Genomic DNA, 27,177 nt, shown 5'->3' on the forward strand with positions numbered 1-27,177 from the left:
CCAAAACATGATAATGAGTTTCAAGAAGGCTGGTTTTATAATTTATGGCCAGAAATCTCAGGAAATTTCACTTTCACAAACAATACTTTTTGTTTGGTATACAAATATAATTCTAACTCGTAATATGGCCTAAAGATACAACGATGAGTAAACTGACCATTGGTCTTGTTGTATCTCCAGTGGACTCGAGTGATGTACCAGGCCCGCACCTGGACTCACGATGCACAATCCATTACCAGGGTCAGACGTTATTGATCTGAGGTCGGGGGCAAGGTCTCATTGGCAATGAGGTTTCAGGGACAAAGTCCATTGACACGTCTGGAATACCCTCACAAGTTTCGACGGGAGGGCAAGGCATGGGCAGAACTTTGAACCAAGTTACAGCTGTCAAGAAGTTTGATTTTAATCTCTAATGTTCAGAAATATTATGACAACATAAATAATTAAAAGCTTTTAAAAATGTACAGTAGAAACAATAAAAGATATTAACTGACGATTGCTTAAAGAAATAGAAGGGAAAAGGGACGGTAACTAATCCCCACTGAAATCAATTAAGCTTTCTGTCCGATACCAGATAAAGCCAAGGAGTCCAGTTCCGTTACTGTCGTGTCCACTGATGGTCTTGGATGTGTGGATTCTTAATTTTACTGAAATTTCCATTAAGACCATAAGATACAGGAGCAGAATTAGGCCATTTGGCCCATCGAGTCTGCTTCACCATTTCATCATGGCCGATTCATTTCCCTCTCAGCCCCAATCTCCTGCCTTCTCCCTGTATCCCTTCACGCCCTGACTCAGTGTATAAAAGCCAATGTTTCCAATCCCAGTAGGAATCTTCACAATTCGAGGTATATAATCGATCAGTATAATCTCAGAAGTCATAACATTGAGTATATTTAATTTTAAGATATTAATTCTTCCACATTTCGAATGTTCTGTTAAACAGCTCCTAAAGGACCCAGCGGAGGTGGCGGCGGTGGTGGTGGAGGAGGTGGTGGTGGAGGTGGAGGTGGAGGTGGACCTGGTTTAGGTGGATTATTTGCTGGTGGAATGCCAAAGCTGAGGTCTGCAGGAACCAGAGAAAGTTCAGGCAAGTTGTAATTAATTTTAATTGCTATTTTTTAATGTACTCCCTTTCATACAGTTCAGTTCTCTTAATTATGTTAAGTAAGGTTATGTTAAATAATATAGTTGGTGAAATCTTACTCTGTACATTTATAAATGCATTTTTTGGGGGGTTTTTTGAGGATTTTTTGTTTTATTTGGAAAGAATACAAACAAACAAAAATAAACAGGAGCAGGACAAACCCATCCAGTGCCTTGGGTCTGCTCAAAACATCATTGTTAATCTGACCCTGGCTTCAACTCCATATTCCTGGCTGGTCACTGTTCTATCTGCCTATCGTGGCATCCTAGCTACCACAGATCTTTTGGGGTAAAGAATCCTGAAGAATCAAGACCCTTTGAGAGAAAAATTTCTTCCCTATCTCAATTTTAAAAGAGCAATCATTCATTCTAAAACTGTAGTATATGCCTAGATCTAGTTTCCCCACGAGAGTTGAACATTCTTTCGGCATCTCACTTGTCAATTGTCCTCCAAATGTTGTTAAAGTAAGATGACATTTAACTCTCCTAATCTCTGATCCTTCTTAACCTTTTCTCATTAGCTGGCTCTTTTGGCTTCTCCTGGGTATGGTCTAACAGTTGGATCAAGTCTTATCTGCTTTTATATTCCAAACCCTTTCAATAATAGCCAATATCTCACTGTTCACTTTATCTGTTGATATCCCTTTGCAACCTCTTGTGTCCTTTATGTAACTTGCTTTCCCACCTGTCTTTCTGTCACCCATCTGTCAGCTGTCTTGGCCACAATTGCCAATAAGTCCTTGTAACTAGTGTAGATTGTGAATATTTAAAGCCCCAGCACTGATTCCTTGGCCTTTGCTTGCTGATCTGAAATGATCCATTTACCCCAACTTTATTTTCTGTTTAATGCTCATGCCAATGTATTACTCTATGTGCCTGAACTCTAAAGCAATAATATTTTATATGGCACTTTAGGGAGTTTCATTCATAAATCCAAATACTTGACATGTTAACTATAACTATACGTAACTAAAAACACAAAATGCTGGCAGTACTCAGCAAACCAGACAGCATCTATGGGAGGAGGTAGTGACGACGTTTCAGGCCAAAATGTTGTCACTACCTCCTCCCATAGATGCTGTCTGGCCTGCTGAGTTCTGCCAGCATTTTGTGTTTTTATTTATTTCCAGCATCTGCAGATTCACTCGTGTTTACTATACGTAACTATGTGGTTTTGTGTAGGTCTTGTAGCTTTAGTTTTGTCTGATGGGTTTGTAGTTCCTGTCCGGGGAACGTACTAAGACGGTAGCGCAATATCGATACGCAGCAGCCTCTCCGGACTCTGGATTGGGGATTGCCAAACGTTATGCGGTTTTTCTTGTGTGGTCTGTTTTGTGCTTTTTCGTGATATCATTCCGGAGAATGTTGTCGCATTTTTTAACTGCAGTGTATTTGTGGTTTATAAATGACAATAAACTGAATCTGAATGAGCTTTCCTATTTTCCATCCTAATCATAATGACACCCCAATAAATAGTTTAAACATGAATTGCTACATGCAGTAATTGCAAGGTTTGCTGCCCTAAAAATGGACCACATTGTTTAACTCTATAGATCGTGACAAATCAAAAATCTTGCATGTTCTTCCAAAGAGCCCGTTAGATGGCTAGTCCGAGTGAATGAGGTCAGATTAAGTGTACCTCTGAGGGTCAGCAATGTTTGATGCCCTTCTGAATTGTGTCCAGGTGCTCTGATGTTGAGTATACCTTATTGTGTTTATGGAGTAACAACTTGCCCCCTTGTTGGGCTATGCCATTTTCACCAGTCTTTACGGACATGCCAGTGTCAGGCAATTTGAGTTCTTCATTGGTGAGTCTGTGGCTTGATAACTTGAGGGCTTCCACTCGTCTTGTTGTCTTAACTGATGCTCTCACTCACTCATGCTCACAGGGAGTCATGGATTATGAACGTCCATGACAGCACAGACTGCAGAAAATTCTAGCCCATTTAACTATTCTTCATTTGTTGCAAAACTATCTCAGCAGAATAAATATTAGAGCAAAGTTTTGTTGCCCTTCTGCACTTTGTGATTTGAAATCATTCTACTGAGCTGATTTATTTCCAACGACTGTAATTTGTGGAGTGCCATGCAATGCTGGTTTGTACACGGTTTATGAAAATCTGTTTCAAAAACTTTGGGGGGGGGGGAAACGGAAGCAATAAAGCTGTAAGTGCGTTTTGACTGGTAAGACCAATGATTTGGCATAGACAACAGAATGCTTAAAAATTGCTGTTTGTTTTAGATGATTAGGTTTCTGTAAATCCTTAATTTGCCCATTAATGTCTACAGATTCTGGAGGAGGAAGACCACCATTAATGCCTCCAAGTGGAAGATCACCCAGACCATTTCCACCAGGCGGTGCCTCACCAAGATTGCCTGGGTCAGCGTCATTTCCAAGGAACACTGACCCTGAACCACCAAGAAATAAATTCCCTCCATCAAGTCAACCAAAGTTTTCAAGGCCAGATATTGGTTCAAAGTCTGATGCAGGACCACCACCTGTACCAAATGCACCACGGCCATCAGTAACAAATACGCAGGGTAGGGGTCCTCCACCCTTTCCAGGAAATCGGCCATCAAACACAGGGCCTTCCCTACCAAATCGCAATCAAGGGTCTTCCCGTCAGTTCCCTCCAGTTCCTCCACAAAGCAATATGAATAGATCTCACCCAGCTCCCAGCCATGGCAGGGTTGGTGAAGATAACTCCTCTCCATCACATCCTCCAAGTCACAATACCAACAGACCTCCACTGCCCCCTACTCCGGCTCGCATGATGGATGATAGGCCTCCGCCACCTCCCATGACGAACAGACCTTCAATTAACAGGGATGGTCCTCCACTTCCACCACCGCAGAGTCAGAAACCACCTGTTCCTCAGACACCCAGACCAACTCCCTCCTTCCAGGCACCACCACCTCCACCGCCTAATCGGCCAGGACCCCCACACAGTCATCCAGCCACAGAAGTTGAAGTTCCAAGGCTTCCTCAGAGGAACTTGTCGCTCCATGGCTCTCCGTCAGCTCCTTCTGGGTCAAACCGGGGTCCATTTCCTCCCAGCGAAAGACCTCCACCACCTGTAAGAGATCCCCCAAGCAGATCAGGTACGTTCACCATCAATGGTTATCTGGTCTTTCCAACAGGCAAAGGTGAAGCATGAGACTTGTGATAAAGAAACGCAGTCATCAATTTGCAGAACCAAATGCTTTAATAACCACGTAGCCTCATCTTTTACAGCCGGTACTGTAAAGCGTAGTGGTTAGCACAACACTTTACAGTACCAGTGACCCGGGTTCATTTCCCGCCATTGCCTGAAGAGAGTTTGTACATTCACCCCAGGACCACATGGGTTTCCTCTGACAACACACACAAAATGCTGGCAGAACACAGCAGGCCAGGCAGCATCTATAAGGAGAAGCACTGTCGACGTTTCAGGCCGAGACCCTTCGTCAGGACTAACTGAAAGGAAAGCTACTAAGAGATTTGAAAGTAGTGGGGGGAGGGGGAAATGCAAAATGATAGGAGAAGACCGGAGGGGGTGGGATGAAGCTAAGAGCTGGAAAGGTGTTTGGCGAAAGTGATACAGAGCTGAAGAAGGGAAAGGATCATGGGACGGGAGGCCTCAGGAGAAAGAAAGGGGGAGGGTGGAGATGGAGACAGGCAGAGTGATGGGCAGAGAGAGAGAGAGAGAAAAAAAACAAACAACTAAATATGTCAGGGATGGGGTAAGAAGGGGAGGAGGGGTATTAACGGAAGTTAGAGAAGTCAATGTTCATGCCATCAGATTGGAGGCTACCCAGCCGGTATATAAGGTGTTGTTCCTCCAACCTGAGTGTGGCTTCATCTTGACAGTAGAGGAGGCCATGGATAGACATATCAGAATGGGAATGGGACGTGGAATTAAAATGTGTGGCCACTGGGAGATCCTGCTTTCTCTGGCGGACTGAGCGTAGGTGTTCAGCAAAACTGTCTCCCAGTCTGTGTCAGGTCTCACCAATATATAAAAGGCCACACTGGGAGCACCGGATGCAGTATACCACACCAGCCGACTCACAGGTGAAGTGTCACCTCACCTGGAAGGACTGTCTGGGGCCCTGAATGGTGGTGAGGGGGGAAGTGTAAGGACAGGTGTAGCACTTGTTCCGCTTACAAGGATAAGTGCCAGGTGGGAGATCAGTGGGGAGGGATGGGGGGGATGAGTGGACAAGGGAGTCATGTAGGGAGCGATCCCTGTGGAAAGCAGAAAGGGGGGGAGGGAAAGATGTGCTTGGTAGTGGGATCCCATTGGAGGTGGCGGAAGTTACAGAGAATTTACGTGGTGGTAGGTGAGGACAAGGGGAACCCTATGCGGAGTGGGGTGGCGGGAGGATGGGGTGCGGGCAGATGTGTGGGAAATGGGAGAGATGCGTTTGAGAGCAGGGTTGATGGTGGAAGAAGGGAAGCCCATTTGTTTAAAAAAGGAACACATCTCCTTTGTCCTGGAATGAAAAGCCTCATCCTGAGAGCAGATGCGGCGGAGATGGAGGAATTGTGAGAAGGGGATGGCATTTTTGCAAGAGACAGGGTGGGAAGAGGAATAGTCCAGGTAGCTGTGAGAGTCTGTAGGCTTATAGTAGATATCAGTAGATAAGCCGTCTCCAGAGATGGAGACAGAAAGATTAAGAAAGGGGAGGGAGGTGTCGGAAATGGACCAGGTAAATTTGAGGGCAGGGTGAAAGTTGGAGGCAAAGTTAATGAAGTCAATGAGCTCAGCATGCGTGCAGGAGGCAGCGCCAATGCAGTCGTCGATGTAGCGAAGGAAAAGAGGGGGACAGATACCCGTATAGACTCGGAACATGGACTGTTGAAAAGCCAACAAAAAGGCAGGCATAACTGGGACCCATGCGGGTGCCCATGGCTACACCTTTGGTTTGGAGGAAGTGGGAGGAGCCAAAGGAGAAATTATTGAGAGTAAGAACTAATTCCGCTAGATGGAGGAGAGGGGTGGTAGAGGGGAATTGGTTAGGTCTGGAATCCAAAAAGAAGCGAAGAGCTTCGAGACCGTCCGGGTGGGGGATGGAGGTATATAGGGACTGGACGTCCATGGTGAAAATAAGGTGGTGGGGGCCAGGGAACTTAAAATCATTGAAAAAATTCGAAGCATGAGAAGTGTCACGAACATAGGTGGGAAGAGATTGAACAAGGGGGGATAAAACAGTGTCAAAGTATGCAGAAATGAGTTTGGTGGGGCAGGAGCAAGCTGAGACAATGGGTCTACCTGGACAGGCAGGTTTGTGGATCTTGGGTTGGAGGTAGAAACAGGAAGTGCGGAGTTTGGGAACTATGAGGTTGGTGGTAGTGGATGGGAGATCCCCAGAGCTGATAAGGTTGGTGATGGTATAGGAGACAGTGGCCTGGTGACAGGAGATAGTGGGTTTCCTCTGGGTGCTCTGCTTACCTCTCACGTTCCAAAGACGTACAGGTTGGTAGGTTAATTGGTTGTTGTAAATTGTCCAATGAGTAGGCTAGTGTTAAATGGGGAGATTGCTGGGCAGCACAGCTTGAAGGGCTGGAAGGGCCTATCCTGTGCTGTATCTCAATAAATTTTTAAAAATCTTATCACTCTATATCATTGAGTGATAAATATTGTCTGTGAAGGCAAGGGTAACCTTAACACTCTACTTCAGAATGGTGACCTTGAGACCATAAGGTATAATAGCAGAATTAGGCCCATTTGGTCCTTTAAGAGTATTCTGCCACTCAATCGTGGCTGATTTTTTTTTCAAACCCGTCTTCCTGCCTCTCCCTGTGACCCTTAACCCCTTTAATAATCAAGAATCTATCGATCTCTGTATCCATTGACTTGACCTCCAAAGCACTCTGTTGGCAACAAATGCCACAGATTCACCATCCTTTTGCTGAAGCAATTCACCCTCATTATTCCCTCAGAACTAATCAATAAGCTCCAAGACCTTGGGCTCAATACTTCCTTGTGCAATTGGATCCTGGATTTCCTCAATTGTAGACCCCAGTCAGTTCAGATTGGCAACAACATCGCCTCCGAGATCTCCATCAGCCAGATGCACCTTGGGGCTGTGTGCTTAGCCCCCTGCTCTACTCGCCTTACACCTGTGACTGTGTGACTAAGCACCGCTCCATTATCATATGTGTTTGCTGACAACACCGCTGTCATAGGCCAAATCAAAGGTGGTGATAGAGGAGGGAAATTAAAAATCTGGCTGAGTGGTGCTATAGCAACAACCTCTCATTCAATATCAAGGAACCAAGGAACTGATTATGGACTTCAGAAGAGGGAGACCTGAAATCCATGATCCGGTCTTCACCAGATGGTCAGTAACTTTGAATTCCTGGTGTTACTATTTCAGAGCACCTGTCCTGGACCCAGCACGTAAATGAAAAGCAAAGAAAGCACAGCAGCACCTCTACTTCCTTAGGAGTCTGCAGAGATTCTGCATGACATGGAAAGCGTTGACAAACGTCTACAGTTGTGTAGTTGGAGAGTGTATTGACTGGCAGCATCACGGCCTGGTTTGGAACACCAGTGCCTTTGAACAGAAAATCCTACAAAGGTAGTGGATTTGCCCAGTGCACCACAGATAAAGCCCTCCCGACTGTTGAGCACATCTACATGAAACACTGTTGTAGGAAAGCAGCATCCATCACCAGAGATCCTCAGCACCCAGGTCATGCTCTTTTCTCGCTGTCGCCATCAGGTAGAAGGTACAAGAGTCTGAGGGCTCACACCACCAGGTTCAGGAACAGTTACTACCCCACAATGATCAGGTTTTTGAACAAAAGGGGATAACCACATTCAATTGCCCATCCGTTGAGATGTTCCCACACCACTGATCTCGCTTTAAGGGTTCCTTATCTCATTGTTTATTGCTATTTATTTCTATTTCATTTGCAAGATTATTGTTGTCTTCTGCACTCTGGTTGATCTTTCATTGATCCTGTTATAGTTACTATTCTATAGATTTGCTGAGTATGCCTGCAGGAAAATGAATCTCAGGGTTGTACTCTGATAATAAAATGTACTTGGACTTTGAATACAGGTAGATTTGTGGTGTTCATTAGAGCAATAGATCTGAATACTATTTTCGTTGTTAAGCGTATTGCATGTTTACTCTCAGTACACTAATATTTTCTCACTCCTGTATAACAGGACCTCTTCCTCCTCCTCCACCACCGGGAGGCAGAAATGGTAGTATCCAGAAAGGGCCACCTGTCCCACAGCCCCCAAGTCGAATGGGCTCAGACAGCCCCAGGAGTGGCTTCAGGCCCCCATTACCACCTGACCGAGGAAGCCCTGCTCCCCCACCAGCAATGAGGAATGGCTTTCAAGAGTCCTCACAGGCAATGCATGAAGGTAAAACAATACTCCTACTTGTCCATCCCCTCATTTTCATTTTATGGAATAAATTGATTTTTGAGAGTTCATGCTTCAATGAAGTGGTGATTAGATGGATCATTAAGTTTACAATTTGATAGATTTCCATCTTGATTGTTCCAACCACCAGATTCTATTCTGCACTTTGCCTGATGATATATGATTTGATCTATAACAAATTGTATGCAAACTCAATTTTTACTCATATAAACTGTCAAATGATATAGTGGATGTTTCAATGGAAATATCGTAGTTTCCAGACATAGCAATATTTATGGAGTTCAATATAAATGTACAATTTCTGGATTTAGCGGGGAAATGTTAACTTCTGCCTGTATAACTGGCAGCAAGTTTTGGATTTGCAGAAGTTGAGAACAGTTATCCACAACTGACTTTTCCAGCTGAGCAATACTGTTGAAGTAATCCAGAGTGAGAGCATCAAGTTCAGGTTTTTTGCCAATTTTTTCCAATATCCTGCCCCCTTCTCTGCAGGTATTTATGTTTACATAATACTTTTGTTAAGGTATCTGCAGTGAAATCCTGAATCAGTTAGACCCAGCACATTTAGTGCTTCACCACCAACATAAATGGCAGAAGCAGCAAGAAACTAAATCAATTTAGACTTTTTAAAGTGAAAGTCCCTTTGTGGTTTTATGTGTCCTTGAGTTTTTAAATGGTTTCAGAGAAGTTTTAATTGATTTTGAATGTATAATACACTCAGGCATGTTTGACAGCTCTGCTTAAATCGGGTGTAGAGTTTAAGGGAATATCTGAGCTGGTTATCCACATTGTACCAATTTAGTGGACAGAACTTGTTCTAGCTATCCACTACCATTTGGAAAATATCTTTGGAAGTACATGGCTTCACTGTCAGGGATTCAACTAGCACTCCACTACGAGTTGCATCTGTCAGAACTGCTGCGGTAAACTTTGAGTTCATTTGCAAGTCAAAAGCAAGAGCAAGCGGGCTTTCTGATGACTGTGAATTCTGACTCATTCCGATGTCTGTGATTGTAAATTTTACTGTTTTCTGCCCGCAGATGAATGGGAAGGCAGATTTTCTTTCCATTCCATCTCAGATCTTCCACCACCAGAACCATACATAAACTTTCCAAAAACTTATCCCAGTAAACAAAGCAAGTCAGAGAGCAGAGGTGAGTGACAAGAACATTTTGTCTCTTTAAAAGTCGGAAACATTGGAACGAAGAAAACTTTTCATTTGAAACATTTTAAATTTGAATACGGTTACCTCCAGATTATTTCTTGCATATTTAATTCTTTTACCATAAAGAATTTAATAGTTATTAGTCCTGCTATACTTCCTGTTTCCATTTCTGGGTGAGGGCCCAGCAGTAAGCATACACTTCTGAAAATAAGCTAATTTTAGGAAGGTTGGGAGGAAATACTGCCAAAAGTGGGGGAGGAGAGTGGAGGGTGTAGAAACAAAGTTTTAAATGTACTTCGCTATTTAAAACAGCGTAAATAACAGAAACAAGTAATGTTTAGCCCTGTTTCAAAATATACTGAATTTTATTTTGTTATAATAAAATAAATTAGGATAAAGAAATTCAAGTGGGTTCCTTTTGTACTATTTCAAGTATTATTGGTTAGATTTAAATTGCTTGTGGAAATAGGAATTGAGTTAAAGTTTCTGTTGTTCCTTTAATTAACAACCATTAATGAACAGAATCAGTGTAGACACCCAGTGCAGATAATGGACTGCCTTCATACAAGGCATTAGAGAACTGCATCCTCCAAATCTTCATTGCATTTTAACTGTGAAGATGATTTTCGATGCCTTCAAACCTTTCATAGTCCCTAACCTGTTGAAAGAGTGAAATTGTTTCATTTTTACTCCTAGCTATTTTTAGCATATCCAAACCTGAATGCTTTAAACAGTTCTGAATTGTCCTGCTGCTTATGTTTTGCCAGCTATCAGTGATTAAACTCACTGATTTTTGAACACAAACATATGCAATTGACGCTATTTAAAAACTTTGCTCAAAGCATGGTGTAGTGTCTAACAGCCATGAAAGTGAATGTGATTGACGCTAGCTCGAAACTGTTCACCAGCGGTTTCCTTCCACCAATTAGAGGGCATACTGTCCCGTATAAACCAAGGCAATCCTAGCTAGTTTCTCGATTTAGTTTTTTTTTCTTTGAGTTGTCCCAAATAAGCAGCTGCCCCGGTTAACTGATGGCCCAATTAACCGGAATTCACTGAATTTTATTTGGCTCAAGTTGTTACTCTTGAATTCCTGCGATAATCTTGACCTTTTACTGTAACAGATCCATCCCGGAGAGAGCGAGGTGCCCCACCTCTTCCACCTATACCAAGGTGAAACAGACTGACTGCTGAAAGTTCTTGGAAAGCGATCCTGTCCTCGTGAGACGACCTTGCACGCTTTAACTGCAGACACCATTTTCCTCTATCAGCTTCAGACATTTCCAGCTATGGAAATGTAGGCTCGCTGGCATTTTGTTTGTGATGCTTATGGCATCTAGAAATTTTTTAAAAATCTATATGCATTTTGACTGCTTCAGTGTAAAACATGGTAATTTGTTTACATTATTATGGACCAGAATAAATGTATTTTGCAGGAATATTTCTTTAACATATTTCATTTCAAGGAAAAATATGGTAATTATCTTTTGGGTGCTCAATGTATAAATACATCCTTTAATAAAAACAGGCACTTTGGCTTTAACCAAATATTCTTGAAGTATTCAAGTTTAATTTAACTGAAGGGCAGAATTATGTTTTTAAGCCACAAAAGGATTTAACAAACAAAAGATAATAGATGTTATTACTTGCAAAGGTCATCTTTTGTACTCCAGATTTCGTCACTGTGGTATACATATATAGAGCTCAAAAAAGACAAACAAAATTCGTGTAGCTGCAATTTTGATCTGATTCCAGGATGATAAATGAGAAATACATGTGCAAATCACGACTGCTGTCACTTTAAATCTTTACTGTGGTGCTGTGTGTGTGTGTTAAATACAGTTCATGTGAATTGTCATTTTAAAATCCTGCTAAGGCTTAGTCGAAAATAGAAGGAACAATTAATTTGATGGAGAGAAAAATTATAGATCTTTAAATTTAACTTCTGATTCAGTATCACTCAGGGTCAACAGCCATTCCAAAAACATGTAAAGCTTATAACCTTTGGCCGACTACTAGAAGGAATAACGATGAGGCAAATCTGTATTATTGCTCCATGTACTCAAAGATGGTATTTGATTATCCTGAAATTACATCATATGAATAAGGTCCATCGGACTAGCTTGTCCAAGCTGCTACTTCGGTTCCACTGAAGTCCCCTCAACTTAAACAAGGGATTGTTCTTTTTTCAGTCAAATTCTTGCAGTTTCTTAATTAAACCCCCTCTGTATTTTGTATGAAGTGAGTTTTACATTTTAACCCCACTAACAAAAGAAATTCTCTTTATTTCACTCAAATAAAAACCAAAAACACTGAATGTATATACACTGGTGCTCGCAGTGTAACCTCCTGTATATCGGTGAGGCTCGGCGAAGATTGGGCGACGGCTTTGCCCAGCACCTACGCTCTGTCTGCCAGGAGAAGCAGGATCGCCCAGTCGCCACCCATTTTAATTCCACTTCCCATTCCCATTCTGATCTGTCAATCGATGGCCTCCTTGATTGTCACGATGAGGCCACACTCAGGTTGGAGGAACAACACCTTATATTCTGTCTGCATAGCATCCAACCTGATGGCATGAATGTAGATTTCTCAAACTTCTGGTAATGCCCCCTATTCACCATTCCCCATCCCCTTTTCCCTCTCTCACTTATCTTCTTGCCTGCCCATTGCCTCTCCCCCTTTTCTTTCTTCCATGGCCTTCTGTCATCTTCTATCAGACTCGCCCTTCTCCAGCCCTGTATCTCTTTTACCAATCAACTTTCCAGCTCTTTATTTCACCCCCCCCCCTCCCTTCAGGTTTCACCTATCACCTGTGATTCTCTCTCCCCTTCCTCCACCTTTTAAATCTGCTCCTCAGCTTTTTTTCTCCAGTCCTGCCGAAGGATCTCAGCCTGAAACATCGACTGTACTCTTTTCCATAGATGTTGCCTGGCCTGCTGAGTTCCTCCAGCATTTAGTATGTGTGTTGGATATAAACAGAAGGTCAGGCAACATCTGTGGAGAAACAGAATAAATGTTTTTGGTTTATGATTTGGCATCAGAACCTGCTAAGTATTTGTAGCATTGTGTGTTTTGTTCAAGTTTCCAACAAGTGCAGTCCTTTTGCTTTCTGCTTCTTATTTCTATACTTGATTTACAAATAGTTAACTTGTATTAATGGCCATTAATATTGGATTTTCCCACATTGAATAATGCTCTCTGTTTCTCTCTGTATGTCCATACCTTATGGTGAATAGAAAGATTTCATCCTGGTCAGAATTTCATACGTTTATTTTGTCTTCTATAGTGATACATTTATATTCAGCTTCTTGCAATATTGGAGGAGTACAAGATCCAAGCCAAAACGGCCACCACTAATATTCACAGGCTTCTGACCATTCCCACCAGTCATCCCCTATAAATCACTGACTTGCAGTGGCAAGCATCACCTGCCGTAAAGCCAGGCAGCACTGATCCTAAATCAATATGACACAACAGCGCCTCCTTCAACTCAGACAGTTGAAGAAGTTTGGTATGGGCCCCAAAATCCTAAGAACTTTCTACAGGGGCACAATTGAGAGCATCCTGGCTGGCTGCATCACTGCCTGGTATGGGAACTGTACCTCCCTCAATCGCAGGACTCTGCAGAGAGTGGTGCAGACAGCCCAGCACATCTGTAGATGTGAACTTCTAACTATTCAGGATATTTACAGAGACAGGTGTGTAAAAAGGGTCCAAAGGATCATTTGGGACCCAAGTCATCCCAACCACAATCTATTCCAGTTGCTACCATCCAGGAAACGGTACCACAGCATTAAAGCCAGGACCAACAAACTCCGGGACAGCTTCTTCCATCTGACCATCAGACTGATTAATTCACATTGATACAATTGTATTTCTATGCTATGTTGACTGTCCTGTTGTTCATACTATTTAATACAAATTACTAAAAATTACACATTCAGACAGACATAACAAAGATTTTTACTACTCATGTATATGAAGTATGTAAGAAATAAATTCAATTAAGAGCACTGGAGAGATAAGCAACACGCACAAAATGCTGGTGGAACGCAGCAGATCAGGCAGTATCTATAGGGAGAAGCACTGTCGACGTCTCGGCATGAAATGTCGACAGTGCTTCTCCCTATAGATGCTGCCTGACCTGCTGTGTTCCACTAGCATTTTGAGTGTGTTGCTTGAATATCCAGCATCTTCAGATTTCCTCGTTTTTGACTGGAGAGATAACGTCACTCTCTCCAAAATATCTTTCAAATACAACATCTGCGTCATCTGCCAGAACAAAGACCCCAGCAATGAGGCACAAAGATCCTAAGGATGTTCTCAATATCAACATTGAGTAAGGAGAATCTCGAACCAGTCATCATCATTATTGTGTGCCGTGTCATATGACTTGGGTTGTTATGGTGACCGTGATTGTTCTTGGCAAATCTTTCCACAGAAGTGGTTTGCCATTGCCACCCTCTGGGCAGTGTCTTTACAAGGCGGGTGACCCCAGCCATTATCAATACTCTTCAGAGATTGTCTGCTTGGCATCAGCTGTGCATAACCAGGATTTGTGATATGCACCAGCTGCTCAAATGACCGTCCACCTGCTCCCATGGCTTCACATGACCCTGACATAAGCGGGTGCCACACCTTGCCCAAGAGTGACCTACAGGCTAGCAGGAGGGAAGGAGTGCCTTATACCTCCTTTGATAGAGTCGTATCTCCACCCACTTCTAACCAGTAAATGCTCAAAATGGGGAGGAGCATTCAGGATGCATTGAGAACCTCGAGTCTGTTAATCGGAATCAAACACAAGCCCAGCGTACACAATGGAAGGAACTCCCAACCTCCGCTCACCACGGTAATCACCACCAACTCCACCTGAAACAGAGTTTGCAGGTCCCTAATTAGCCGCATTGGCCACATCAGAGCCTACAGATTCAAGCCGTCTTTGATCCATGGGACCCAAGAAGAAAAAGATAACATTTTTGAAAGACACGCACAATTTCTACTCAGTTGCTCACTGTCTGCAGTCACTTGTCAGTTCAGCACTTTCAGTTCCAAGCTAATGAGCAAGACCATGACCAAGCGTAGGCCCATTGACAAACAATCACATTTTATGAAAAGAACAAAAGTTAACTAAAATTAAAATAATGCTAGATTACACTTAATTAAAATTTTTTTAATTAATTACATTGTTTTTAGGGTAATTTTCCACTTCCTTTCAGAGTTCTTTCTCCATTCAAATGAATGGAAACACTAAATGAGTGGAGGCTGAACAGGCATAGGTTCAGCTGAAAAGCCATCTTTGAGCGGAAATTTCAAGGAAACTCGTCATCAGTTAATCTGCATCCTAAGTGTGAACAGTTAGTTTGCAACAGCTGGTCTTATCAACAAATATTCTGGGCTATAAAACATAGAAAACCTACAGCGCAATACAGGCCCTTTGGCCCACAAAGCTGTGCCAAATATGTCCCTATCCTAAGAACTACCTAGGCTTACCCATAGCGCTCTATTTTTCTAAGCTCCATATATCCATCCATGAGTCTTTTAAAAGACCCTATCGTTTCCACCTCCACCACCACCGCCAGCAGCCTGTTCCACGCACTCAACACTCTCTGCGTAAAAAAAAACTTACCCCCGCATCTCCTCTGTACCTACTTCCAAGCACCTTAAAACTGTGCCCTCTCGTGCTAGCCATTTCAGCCCTGGGAAAAAGCCTCTGACTATCCACACAATCAATGACTCTCTTCATCTTATACACCTCTATCTGGTCACCTCTCATCCTCCATCACTCCAAGGAGAAAAGGCCGAGTTCACTCAACCTATTCTCATAAGGCATACTCACCAACCCAGGCAACATCCTTGTAAATCTCTGCACCCTTTCTATGGTTTCCACATCCTTCCTATAGTGAGGTGACCAGAATTGAGCACTGTACTCCAAGTGGGGGCTGACCAGGGTCCTATATAGCTGCAACATTATCTCTCGGCTCTTAAACTCAATCTCATGATTGATGAAGGCCAATGCACTGTATGCCTTCTTAACCACAGAGTCAACCTGGAGATTATTCAAAACTCTACTTGTATCCTAACTTCTACTCTTAACACAGTCTGTTCAGATCAAAAATTATTTACTTCCACTGTAGTTCTGAGGAGTTGAAAGTCCCTGTGTACAAATGATTTGGATTATTTTCATGTTGGGTGGTTGTTGGACACATGGTCTTCGTCCAGTGAATGTTCAAATTCATTAGAAACTGTGGACTGTTTCAACCAGGCCAGCTTGAAGAAGTGTCTGACAACTACCACCGACATATCACCCATGGAACCAGAGGAGCCAACACACTTGACCACTGTTATACAGCAACAGGAACATTTCCTGTGCCATCTCTCATTCGCACTTTGGAAAGTCAGATCACCTGGCTGTGCTTCTATCCCAGTGCGTAGACCACAGCACCAGTGGTGAGGATCAGGAAGGTACGGTCACAGGAGGTGAAGCACCACTTCCAGAACTGCTTTGAATTGGGCAAGGTTCAAGGATTCATTTTCAAGTCCGGGTGAATATGCCCCAGTTGTCACTGACTTCACCAAAGCCTGTGTGGATGAGCGCATGTCTTCAAGAACACACCGGGCATACCCAAAATGGTTGAATCAGGAGATTTGTAGTCTGCTGAGGCCTAAATCAGTGGCATTAAACTGGTTTAAGATGGAGTTGGTGAAGCTCAAATAAAACGAAGAAAACAATGAAATACTTTATTAATCACACTTTTTTTTGCTTAATGATCACTGCAAACAATAGACTGTAGCTTTCCTGTCAGAGCTGAGCTTTTGAACTGTCTGTACGACCCGGCATTTTTGCGGTGGGGACTGAAATCTCGAATATGCAGGGCAGTTGCAGTGTGGCGTGTATGGGCTGAATTGAGGTGGTGGTTTTTATGCTGGAGAGCAGGAATGAGCCAATGTTTGGCTAGTGTAATTCAATTCAGCAAAACCGAGGCGATGGGAGCGGAGGTGATGTGGAGTCCCAGCATCAGGGCCTGGACCCGGGCCTGAGAGTGAGGAAAGACCCGAGGTTCGATTGATTAAAGCACCGAGCCGAATTGAGGTGGTGGGGCACTGGCCCTAGAGCATATCGAAGTAGCAGAGCGCGGGTCCAAGAACAAGGAATGACCTGAGATTGAGTGCTGGGCCAGATTGAAAAGGTCAGGATGTCCGGGCTGGAGGCAAGGGATGGGCTGGTTCAGTCGCTGCTGGACAAGCTTTATTTGACTCTGCTCTGAACTTCAGCTTGTTGCTCCACAAGTTTTCCTCATCTCTACACTGAACTGTGACTGTGACCTGCAACGATCAGAGTGTGGACTAACTTCTGTGAACTTCAGTTCTGAATATGATTTGTTCACTTGTATCATTTGCACATTGCATGTTTGATGGTCTTCTTTTGTTTTAATGGGTTCTCTTGGGTTTCTTTGTTCTGTGGCTGCCTGTAAAGAGACAAATCTCAAGGTTGCATAAAGTTTACATACTTTGATTAAAAAATGTACTTTGAACTTTAAAGACTGGTGATTCAGATCTATATTAGAAGTCCAGATATAACCTACAGGAGTCTACCTTAAGAGTGAAAAACCAATTCTGATTGAGGTTAGAGACTGAATTGGATGCACACCATTTCTGGCAGAGTTTGCGGGCCATTACGTCCTACAAAGTGAACCCTAATTCATGAATGGCAATGATGCTTTACTCCCAGATGAGCTCAACACCCTTAATGCTTGCTTTGAAAGCAAGGATAAAATTTCATCTATGCAGATCCCTGCAGTATCCGGTGACCCTGTGATCTCTGTCTCACAGGCTGATATCAGAACACCTTTTAAGAGTGTGTTGTTATTGACCATTATGCCACTGGCATTTAGGGCATAATTGAAGGTTCTCCATCTCTGGTGGTGTTCAGGGCTTCCTTCATCATGTCAGTAGCTTCCTCTCGGTTTTCACTACTCTCAGTCATGCAAGTCCCTTCTGGAGACTTAGGAATACCATCACACTCAGATGTAGAAGAATTCTTCATTGCTATTTCCATATCAATTTTGTTTTATCAGTCTGCATTGTTAGCCCTGAGCTGACCCCTTGAACCTGGAGGACCAATGGACCACGCTTATTCCAGCCTCTACCTTTGACCTGTTTGACATGAGTGACCCTACCAAAAGCCAAAGCATAATGCTTTGACAGCGGCTAACAGCTCTACAAGACATTGAGGCACAAAAGACTCCAACCCAATGACAAGGATGTAGTCCTCTTAGAAGTCTCAGGAGGGTGGCAGGCTCTGATGGGGTACCTGGTAGGGCTCTGAAAATCTGTGCCAACCAACTGGCAGGAGTATTCAAGAACATCTTCAATCTCTCACTGCTATAGTTGGAGGATCCCACCTGCTTCAAAAAGGTGACAATCATACCAGTGCCCAAGAAGAGCAGAGCGAGCTGCCTCAATGACTATCACCCAGTGGCACTCACATCTACTGTGATGAAATGCTTTGAGAGATTGGTCATGTCTAGAGTCAACTTCTAAGCAAGGACCTGGACCTACTGCAATTTGCTTATTGCCATAATAGGTCTACAGCAGCTGCAATGTCACTGGCTCTCCACTTGGCCTTGGATCATCTGGACAATAGTAATACTTACATCAGGCCGCTGGTTATTGACTACACTTCAGCGATCAACACAAGCGATCATACCCTCAGCTCTAATCAGGAAGGTACAAAAACCCGAGCCTCTGTACCTCCCTCTGCAACTGGATCCTTGACTTCCTCACCAGGAGATCATAGTCTGTGCTAATCAGAAATAACATCTCCTCGCTGACGATCAACACAAACACACCTCAAAGATGCATGCTTAGCCCACTGCTCTACTCTTTCTACACCATTTGCCAATGACACAACTATTGTTGGTAGAGTTTCAGATGGTGACAAGGCATACAGAAGCGAGATAGATCTGATGGTTGAGTGGTGTCGCAGCAAAAACATTGCACTCAACATCAGTAACAACAAGGAATTGATTGTAGATTTCAAGGAAAGGTAAGTTGAGGAAACACAAAGTCCCCACCGAGGGATCAGAATTGGAAAAGGTGAGCAACTGCAATTTCCTGGCTGTCAACATCTCTGAGGATCTATCCTGCACCATGCATATTGATGCAATTACAAAGAAGCCACAACTGCAGCTTTACTTCTTTTGGAGATTGAGGAAAATAGGTATGTCACCAAAGACAATTGCAAATTTCTACAGATGTACCATGTTGAGCATTCTAACTGGTCACCTGAGTCATGAGAACATGGAACGAGCTGCCAGCGCAAGTGGTGCTTGCAAGCTCGATTTCAACATTTAAGGGAAGCTTGATGGTAGTGGTATGGAAGGCTATGGTCCAGGTGCATGTCGATGGAAGTAGGCAGTTAAAATCACTTGGCGCAGACTAGATGGGCCAAATGGATGTTTCTGTGCTGTGTATTTCTGTGACTTCATGGTCTGCAGGGGCCACTGCACAGGATCGTAAGGAGCTGCGGAAAGTTATAAACTTAGCCTGCTCCATAGCAGGCACTAGCCTCCTCAGCATCCAGGACACCTTCAAAAGGTGAATCCTCAAAAAGGTAGCATCCATCATTAAGGACCCCCGTCACCCAGGATGTGCCCACTCCTCCTTGTTACCATGGAGATACAGGAGCCTGAAGAGACACTCCCAACGTTTCAGAAACACCATCTTCCCCTCCACCATCAGATTTCTGAATGGACAATGAACACTATCGCATAATTTTCCCCTCTTTTTGCACTAATTTTTTTTGTATGTACTTATTGTAATTTGTAGTTTTTATTACTAGGCATTGCAATATACCGTTGCCACAAAACAACAAAGTTGATGACATACTCTGGTGACATTAAGCTTGATTCTGATGGTGACACACACACGTTGGAACACAAATGACATAAAATGATTTGGTTACCAAGGCAATCCTATGACATTGCAATGTTATTTTTACTTAACGTTCTTTTCTTTAAGTCCTTCGCTGACACCACATCTTCAAGGAGAAGGGCTGCAAACTGAATAACGTCATATGATCACAAACCAGCAATAGGTTGATGATAAGTTCAGAATTGTCGTGCCCTCCCCACTATAACCAGATCCTTCATTTCATTAAAAGTTCTCACCTGCTGAATGTAGCCATGGGGTTGGGGGGGGGGGGGGGAGGCCATGATCAAAGAAGTCAGAACCTGGGTAGCTGTGAACTGATACTGAAATTTCTAACTCTGATTTTCTATTCTAATGATAATTGATGGAGTTGTTGATTACTCATACTTTAAAGAGAAGATTCTCTCCCTAAATGTGGCCACTCGCCCACTTGAGTCCGACACTGTCAGCGCCACACCCTCTCTGAGCCTGGCGGTGTGAGTGCTATGCCCTCTCTGAGCCTGGACTCTCTGCCCTGTGCCCACTCTAAGCCTGGCACTATCAGCATTGCGCACCCTCTGAGCTTGGCACTCTTAGCACCGTGCCCTTTCTGAGCCTGGAGGTGTGTGTACCACACTGAGAGCACCACACCCTCAGAGGTGAGTGTACCTCGCCCTCTCTGAGCCCGGCCGTGTTTAGCAGCATACCACCTCTGAGTCTGGAGGTGAGCGTACTGTGCGCCCTCTTAAGCACTGTCAACTCTCAGCCTCGTGCCCTCTCTGAGCCTGGCATTCTCAGCGGTGCACGTTGGCACTGTCAGTGCAGTGTTCTCCCTGATCCTGGTGGTGTGAGCGTCTCTCCCTGTCTGAGCCACAGGCCATTCCCGCCATGCCCTCTCTGCGATGTATTTACTGGCTCAATTTACGTTTGTTGAATTCAATCAGATCTTTTTACTTGCTACTAAAAATTTAGCTTGACCAAAATAAGATCCCTTGGAGGGTAATTTGAGCATCAGTTCTGTTAGGTATTTAAATTTAGCATAGTCATTTCTAAATAGAAGCTCCCCTTTTGCATTGCTTGCTTGCCATTCTTCTGGCAAGTGAAAACAGAAAAGATACTGGCACTATTCAGCTGATCAAGCAGCACCTGTACAAAGAAGAAAAAAATAATGTTTTAGGCTAAAACGAACCTCATACCAGCAACAAGGCCATGTCGCAAGTTAATCACATGTACGTGGAAAGGGTATTTCGGAATGCAAGGTCCACCAACCAAGTCAAAATTTTCAGAGGAAGGGGCAGGTTTTCTAAGCCCTCACAAAGATTGTGCTTCTAAGGGCTACAATGTTCCACCAAGCTGTAACTTTTGCAGTAGTAGCATTCTGGTGGTCACATTACCAATGGATTTGACGGTGACCATTACCCACCACGTTCAAGTTTAATTGTCATTCAGTCATACATGGCCATGCACGAATACAGCCAAATGAAACACTAGGGCCAAGGCGCAAAACACAGAACCAGCAATCTCACACAGCACCAGACGCATATACTATGTATAAAATAGCAAGCACATATACGACAGCAGTAAAGTACAGTCACACAAAAAAGACCCAGAGTCCATAAGTGTTGAAGCAGTCTGCAGCTGAACACAATACGGCTTGCCTTCTGTTGAGCGAACATGGTGGGGGTGCACAGACACTGTGCCACACCGCCTCCGACGGAGTGCACAAACTCTGCCGCCTTTCCTCGGGGTGGTGTAAACGGGCGACACCACGGCTTGAGCCCAATTCCTCGCTCCGACCACGTGCACACTGCTCCCCTGCACTCTGCGCCTGCCATCCACCAAGAAACCAGTGAATTGGGCCTGCACCACATCCAAATCTTTCAGGCTGCTCGGAATCCCTGGATAACTCCGGCTGAAGGATTAAGGAACTCGATGTTCTTTTGTTTTTGGTTTGCTCCAGCTAATTGCACATTATGACCATACCTAATGTGAGGGAGCACATACACTTCCTTCATTGGGCAGACGTCCACGTTCTCGATTCCACCAAAGGCAATCTGAGCACCAGTAACCTTGTGTTAATTTTTGTGTGATTTGTTAGTTGCTAATATAACACAAAAAGAAGTTTATCCAGGTTTTTTTGCCAGATGTATTGAGAGGTGCTTGATGCCTTCATCACGACACCGCAGATCGTTGTACTCCAGAAAGCAAAAAGATTTGAGGGAGTTCCCCTTTAAACACAAGTGCTGCAAAGAAAGGCAGCTGTGGCGATGAATCAGCCGCAAGAATAAATATGGACATAAACAGTCATCATAAGCTTGAAATACTTTTCAAAGTTTGCTGGCAAGAGGATCTGCACTTGGAATAGACAAAAGGGAATTGGTTTATTATTGTCACGTACTGAGCTATCGTGAAAAGTTTGGCTTGAATACTCTTCATACAGATCAAATCAATACACAGAGTGCTGAAGTTCAATGAATAACAGTGCAGAATGAAGGGTAACAGCTGCAGAAAAAGAGCAAGATAATAACAAGACCAATTGTCAGGTCAAGATTCCAACTACCGTATTAGGGAATTACTTACAGTCTCAGAGAGCGGGGCACAAGCTATCTCTGAGCCTGGTGCTTTCAGGATTTTGTGTGTTCTGCCTGATGCGAGCAGGGGGAAGAGAGAGTGACCGGCATGGGAAGTTCTTTGATTATGCTGGCTGCTTAACTGAGGCAGCAAGAAGTATAGGCAAAGTGGTTTCCACGATGTGCAGAGCCGTGTCCACAATTCTACAGTTTTCCAGTGGTCACATGCAGAGCATTTGCCACACCAATTGATGATTTCCACAGTGCATCGTCTGATCTGCCTTGGGAGAAACTTGTACGAAGATCAAGCAGCAACAGTTAGAACTGAACACGGAACAACAAACTGGTTCAGGATTGGGAAAGGAGGCTGCATACTGTCCCCCTACTTACTTACTCTATATGTTGAACATATCATGAGGAACGCTGGTCCAGAGGACTCAAATGTTGGAATCAAAGTTGCCAGATGAACACTAACAACCTCAGATATGCAGGTGATACTACTGTAATGGCTGAAAGTGAGGAGGATCTGAGGAAGCTTCTAATCAAAGTGAAAGAAGAAAGTGCAAAAGCTGGCTTGTTGCTCAATATTAAGAAAACCAAGATTATGTCGACCAGCCCTATTAACTCCAAGGAAGTGGAAGCAGTGACAGATTTTGTCTTCCTCAGATCAAAGATTTCAATAGATGGTACCTGCAGCCATGAGATTAAATGGTGCTTAATTTTGGGGAGGGCAGCAAAGGCAAATTGAGATAAAACATTGAAGAGCAGAGATGCTGGAGAAAAGTGTTAAGAGTTTGTTGGACAGCAAGAAGATCCAACAAGTCAATACTTGAAGAAATACAGCCAGACTGCTCACTAGGAGGCTTGATTATGAGATAAAAGCTCAAAGATCTTGGCCACGTCATGAGAAGACAGGATTCCTTGGAGAAGACTCTGATGTTAGGTAAAACAGAAGGTAAAAGAAGGAGAGGACTACAGAGGCTACAATGGATAGATAATATTACTCAGACAACATGTATAACCTTGGAGGATCTTAGAGAGGTAGTTTCCAACAAGAAGGCTTGGTGTGCAGGAATCTATGAGGTCACGAAGAGTCAGATTCAACTGAACAGCAACAGGGGTTGACAGGGACAAGCCAAGTTTCTTTAGCCTCCTGAGGAAGTAGAGGTGTTGGTGAGTTCTCTTGACCATGATGTCTATGTGGTTTGATCAGAAGGAGAGTGCACAGAGGCGACCCTCGTGGTTTCAGGGAGAATATGCAAATTTCACATGTACAGCCATATTGTCACCTTTCAGCTTCAGCTCTCTCAGACACTGAATTCCAAAAATTCACAACAGCAAGGAAATTTCTTCCCTGATCGAATTTTTGCCAAAACCATAAACAATTATAGAAAGATGACCTTACACAACCCCCTTCCAATCTGTGTGTTATCAATGATGCACCTAACATGATAACAAAACCAATTCTAATGAACCTCAGTTCCTTATTAACTTTTGATAAGGATCCAGTGCTAATTGCTTTTCTCAGTTCTTTATTCCTAATTGATAGCTATGTTTACCTTCTGAGTCTCATGATTTAGAAAGCCAGTCAGACTTACTGACACCAAATAGCTTTATGTTATTGCTAAATGGTTTTTCACTGCAAGGGGCATAGGGTCATGGAGAAAATACACCAAAGAAATAGGCCCTTAGGCCCATTAGGTCCATGTTAATCATGGTGTTCTCCCATTTAGTCCCAATTTCCTGCATTTGGTCCACATCAATCTAAGCCCCACCCCTGCATCTACTCATCCAAGCGCTTCTCAAATGTTACTATAGTACCTGCCTCAACCTCCTCCTTTAGCAGCACTTACATACAGTCACAAGCATCTGCATGATATACGAGGGGTGATTGATAAGTTCGTGGCCTGAGGTAGAAGGAGATGAGTTATTAACTTCAAACTTTCTGCATTATCACTCAGAGTTGAACTACACGTGCATGTAACAAGAGCGTCTTGGACCTCCAGGCGGCCCATAGCAGAGGTGATTGATAAGTTCATGGCCTAAGGTGGAAAGAGATGAGTTTTACAGCTCTCGTCCATGGGGAAAAGACCCCGGCTACAATCCACCTTTATCTATGCCGTACATGATACTATAAACCTCTATAAGATCATCCGTCATTTTCCAATGCTCCAAGGAATAAAGACCTAGCCTGGCCAACCTCTCCTAATAACTCAAGCCATCTAATCCTGGCAACATCTTCAATCAAACAGTGAAACCGCAAAAAAGTGCTCTGAATTTATAAGGACCCAAAGCTCATTAAATGTTCTAGTTCTTTATTTTGTAGATACATTATCTATAACATTATTTGCAATGCATGCTACAAATTACTTTCTAGATACAGCTCACTACCTGATTTACAGAAGTGTATAATTTTTAAGGTCGCAGAAGCAAATCCAACCCACAGAGTCAACTTACATGGTTAAAGTATTGGGATCCAGGTAAAGTTGTTCCAGTAGCTCTGCAATTCTGTGCAACAGGAAGAAGAGACCAGTTTATCATCTTGGACATAGTGTATTTAGGACACTGTGATTGGTCTCTGCTCATGGTTAATGAAACGCAGAGAAGGTTTAGGATCTATTCCAACTGAGATGCATGTGAGAATATTGGCATCGGGTAGTGTCGGCCTCGGTTTGCTGAAAAATGCTCAGGCTCCTATTATTGATTGCCTCTAGAGTTTCACAATGTGAAAGTAAGTTTCATAAGTGGATGAATGTGAATTTCAAAAACCTTTTAGAATAGGGAATCCCAAAATAGCAAAGAATAATAAAGCAATGGATGAATCACTTTATAAACAATATGTGGAAGAGGTCACTATGACAGTTACAATTCTAAAAAAAATTGCCATAACAAATAAGAGTGATTTAAAAGTATCAGAGTCCTATCAGGGGCATATTGTTCATAATGAGGCCAGCTCCCTTTTACACATTTCCATACACCGTCATCATAGCCTTGGAAGATGCAGTGAAAATTTATTTATTAAAGTTTTTGGTAGAACACACAGACCAGAAAGCAGGTCACAGTGTAGCACAGCAGAATTTCTAAATATGTGCGTCTGGTGCAATTCCGAAATTAGACATGGAGGTCAAATGGACAATTGTTATGGAATTGGACCTTTGGCACGTGGAAGTCCATTTTACCAGCTGTCTTTGTAAAATTAGTGGGTGAATCTGAATCAGTGCTTGATTTGGGTCTCCCCACAAAAGTAAGAAGAAAAAGCAACTGTCAAAACTGAGCTGCCTTTCAGCATGGTGTGGGTCAAATGTCTACTTCATTTAATTACATTGCAATATTAATGAAAATTGCCATTTCTCCTTCACTTTTAGATATTCTGTGATCTTTGAGAAAGGCTGACACCAAAAGTTGATCAGTTGTCCAAAAAATTGGGATTAAGAATTAGAATGTTTTACTGCTATGTGATTGTGTGAATTGGGATAAATTGGTCCAGGAAAAGATGTACGGTTTTGCCGGGGGGTTTTTTGAATGGAGGACATTGGGGTGGATATTGAGGACCTGGAGGGGAAGTGTTCAGTTTTTTTCAAACTGCCTGGAAGAAAGAGACAAGGTGCATGATCAGGATAGTGAGAAAACATGAAACCAGACACGACAGCATTGGCATGCCATGGAGAAATTAGGAAGGAGCTTGCAGAGAAAGATGAGTAAGACCGAGATAAAACAAATGTATCAAGAGTTTAGAGTTTGTGCCTGATCAACGTACCAAGGGTGTTCCACAATTGAAAATTTTAAACCAAGTTAAGCAGACCTTCAGAACTTAACTTAAGCCACAGCAACAAAATGTTACAACTGCAGAGGCAGGGGAATGATAAAAAGAATGTTTATCTGGGGGAGGGACAAAATATCCCAGCTGAGGGCATGAGACTGCCTTGTATGAAGCCCTTTGGTAGCATTGAAATTTACAAAGTCAAAGCCAGTAAGTAAAACTATGTTCATCAGGCACGCTTGGGACTTCAGTGGAGTCAGACTGCAGATTTTCAGATGTGGTGCATTTTTTGCTTATTAGTACTCCAATGGACTTTTGAGTCAAGTTTGTTATGAGTAGCACAATGGCGTAATAAATTTTCCAGTGGTCAGAAAGTTTAAAGAAAGTGCAGGAAATATAATCGAGTGAGTTTCAAGGGAGTGTGTGAAAGTCCCATAGGGTTTCAAAGACTGTGATTCCTAAGGTCATCAAGGGTTGCAGGGAAAAGTCAGGAGAATGAGATTGGTGCAGGTAATAAGTCAGCCATGATGGAATGGTGGAGCTGACTCAATGGGCTGAATGGCCTAATTCTGCTCCTATGTCTTATGGTCTCATAGATTCATGGGGTTATACTGCATGAAAACTGCCTTTGACCCACCTAGTCAATGCTGACCACAATGCATATTTGAGTTAAACCTACTTGCCTGTGTTTAGCTCATATTGCACTAAATCTCACCTATTCATCTACCTGTCCAAATATACTTGAAACTTTTAATTGTGCCTGGTGCTCTACCGATTACGACAGCAGCTTGCTCCATACACCACCACACTGTGAGAAAAACATAACTCTCATAGCCCCTTTAAACCCTTTCTCTCTCACCTTAAACCTATGCCTTCAAGTTTTAGACTCTGTAATGCTAGGAAAAAGATTATGACTATCCTACCTATGCCCCTCATAATTTTATAAGCCTTCATGAGGTCACCCCTCTGTTTCCCCTCACTCTGCAGGTGCATTTGAAGAGAGATGAGAGCTTGGTGCATCAGCGAGTTTGAAGGAGTCCTGTAAATGGGGCACCCATGATTTTTCAAGGGTATACAGGAATCAGGGCCCTGGTGAGTACCAAGGGAATGTTGGAATTAAGACTCAGTGTGTAGCTTTGGAGCTTTGGAACTAGGTCCCAGGATGCTAAAGGGAACATGGGAAAGGGAGTGCAAGAACGGGGACACAGTGTGTGTTAAAAGAATAGAAATGAGGGC

At 43.2% G+C, this 27,177-nt stretch overlaps 1 protein-coding gene across 5 annotated transcripts in view; it reads left to right on the plus strand.

Annotated features, from left to right (window-relative positions):
• The window catches only part of wipf1b (WAS/WASL interacting protein family, member 1b), a 134,362-nt gene extending 123,115 nt beyond the window's left edge, over positions 1–11,247 (plus strand). For all 5 annotated transcript variants that reach the window (XM_073047184.1, XM_073047188.1, XM_073047185.1 and 2 more), the window contains exons 4-8: positions 947–1,090; positions 3,436–4,248; positions 8,310–8,513; positions 9,575–9,688; positions 10,824–11,247. In XM_073047184.1, the coding sequence (XP_072903285.1) occupies positions 947–1,090; positions 3,436–4,248; positions 8,310–8,513; positions 9,575–9,688; positions 10,824–10,876 (1,328 nt within the window). In that variant the 3' untranslated portion in view covers positions 10,877–11,247. The remainder of the gene's footprint in view (positions 1–946; positions 1,091–3,435; positions 4,249–8,309; positions 8,514–9,574; positions 9,689–10,823) is intronic.
• Positions 11,248–27,177: the final 15,930 nt, after the last annotated feature.

Source organism: Hemitrygon akajei, chromosome 5 (assembly GCF_048418815.1).
Source record: "Hemitrygon akajei chromosome 5, sHemAka1.3, whole genome shotgun sequence".
Classification (NCBI taxonomy): domain Eukaryota; kingdom Metazoa; phylum Chordata; class Chondrichthyes; order Myliobatiformes; family Dasyatidae; genus Hemitrygon; species Hemitrygon akajei.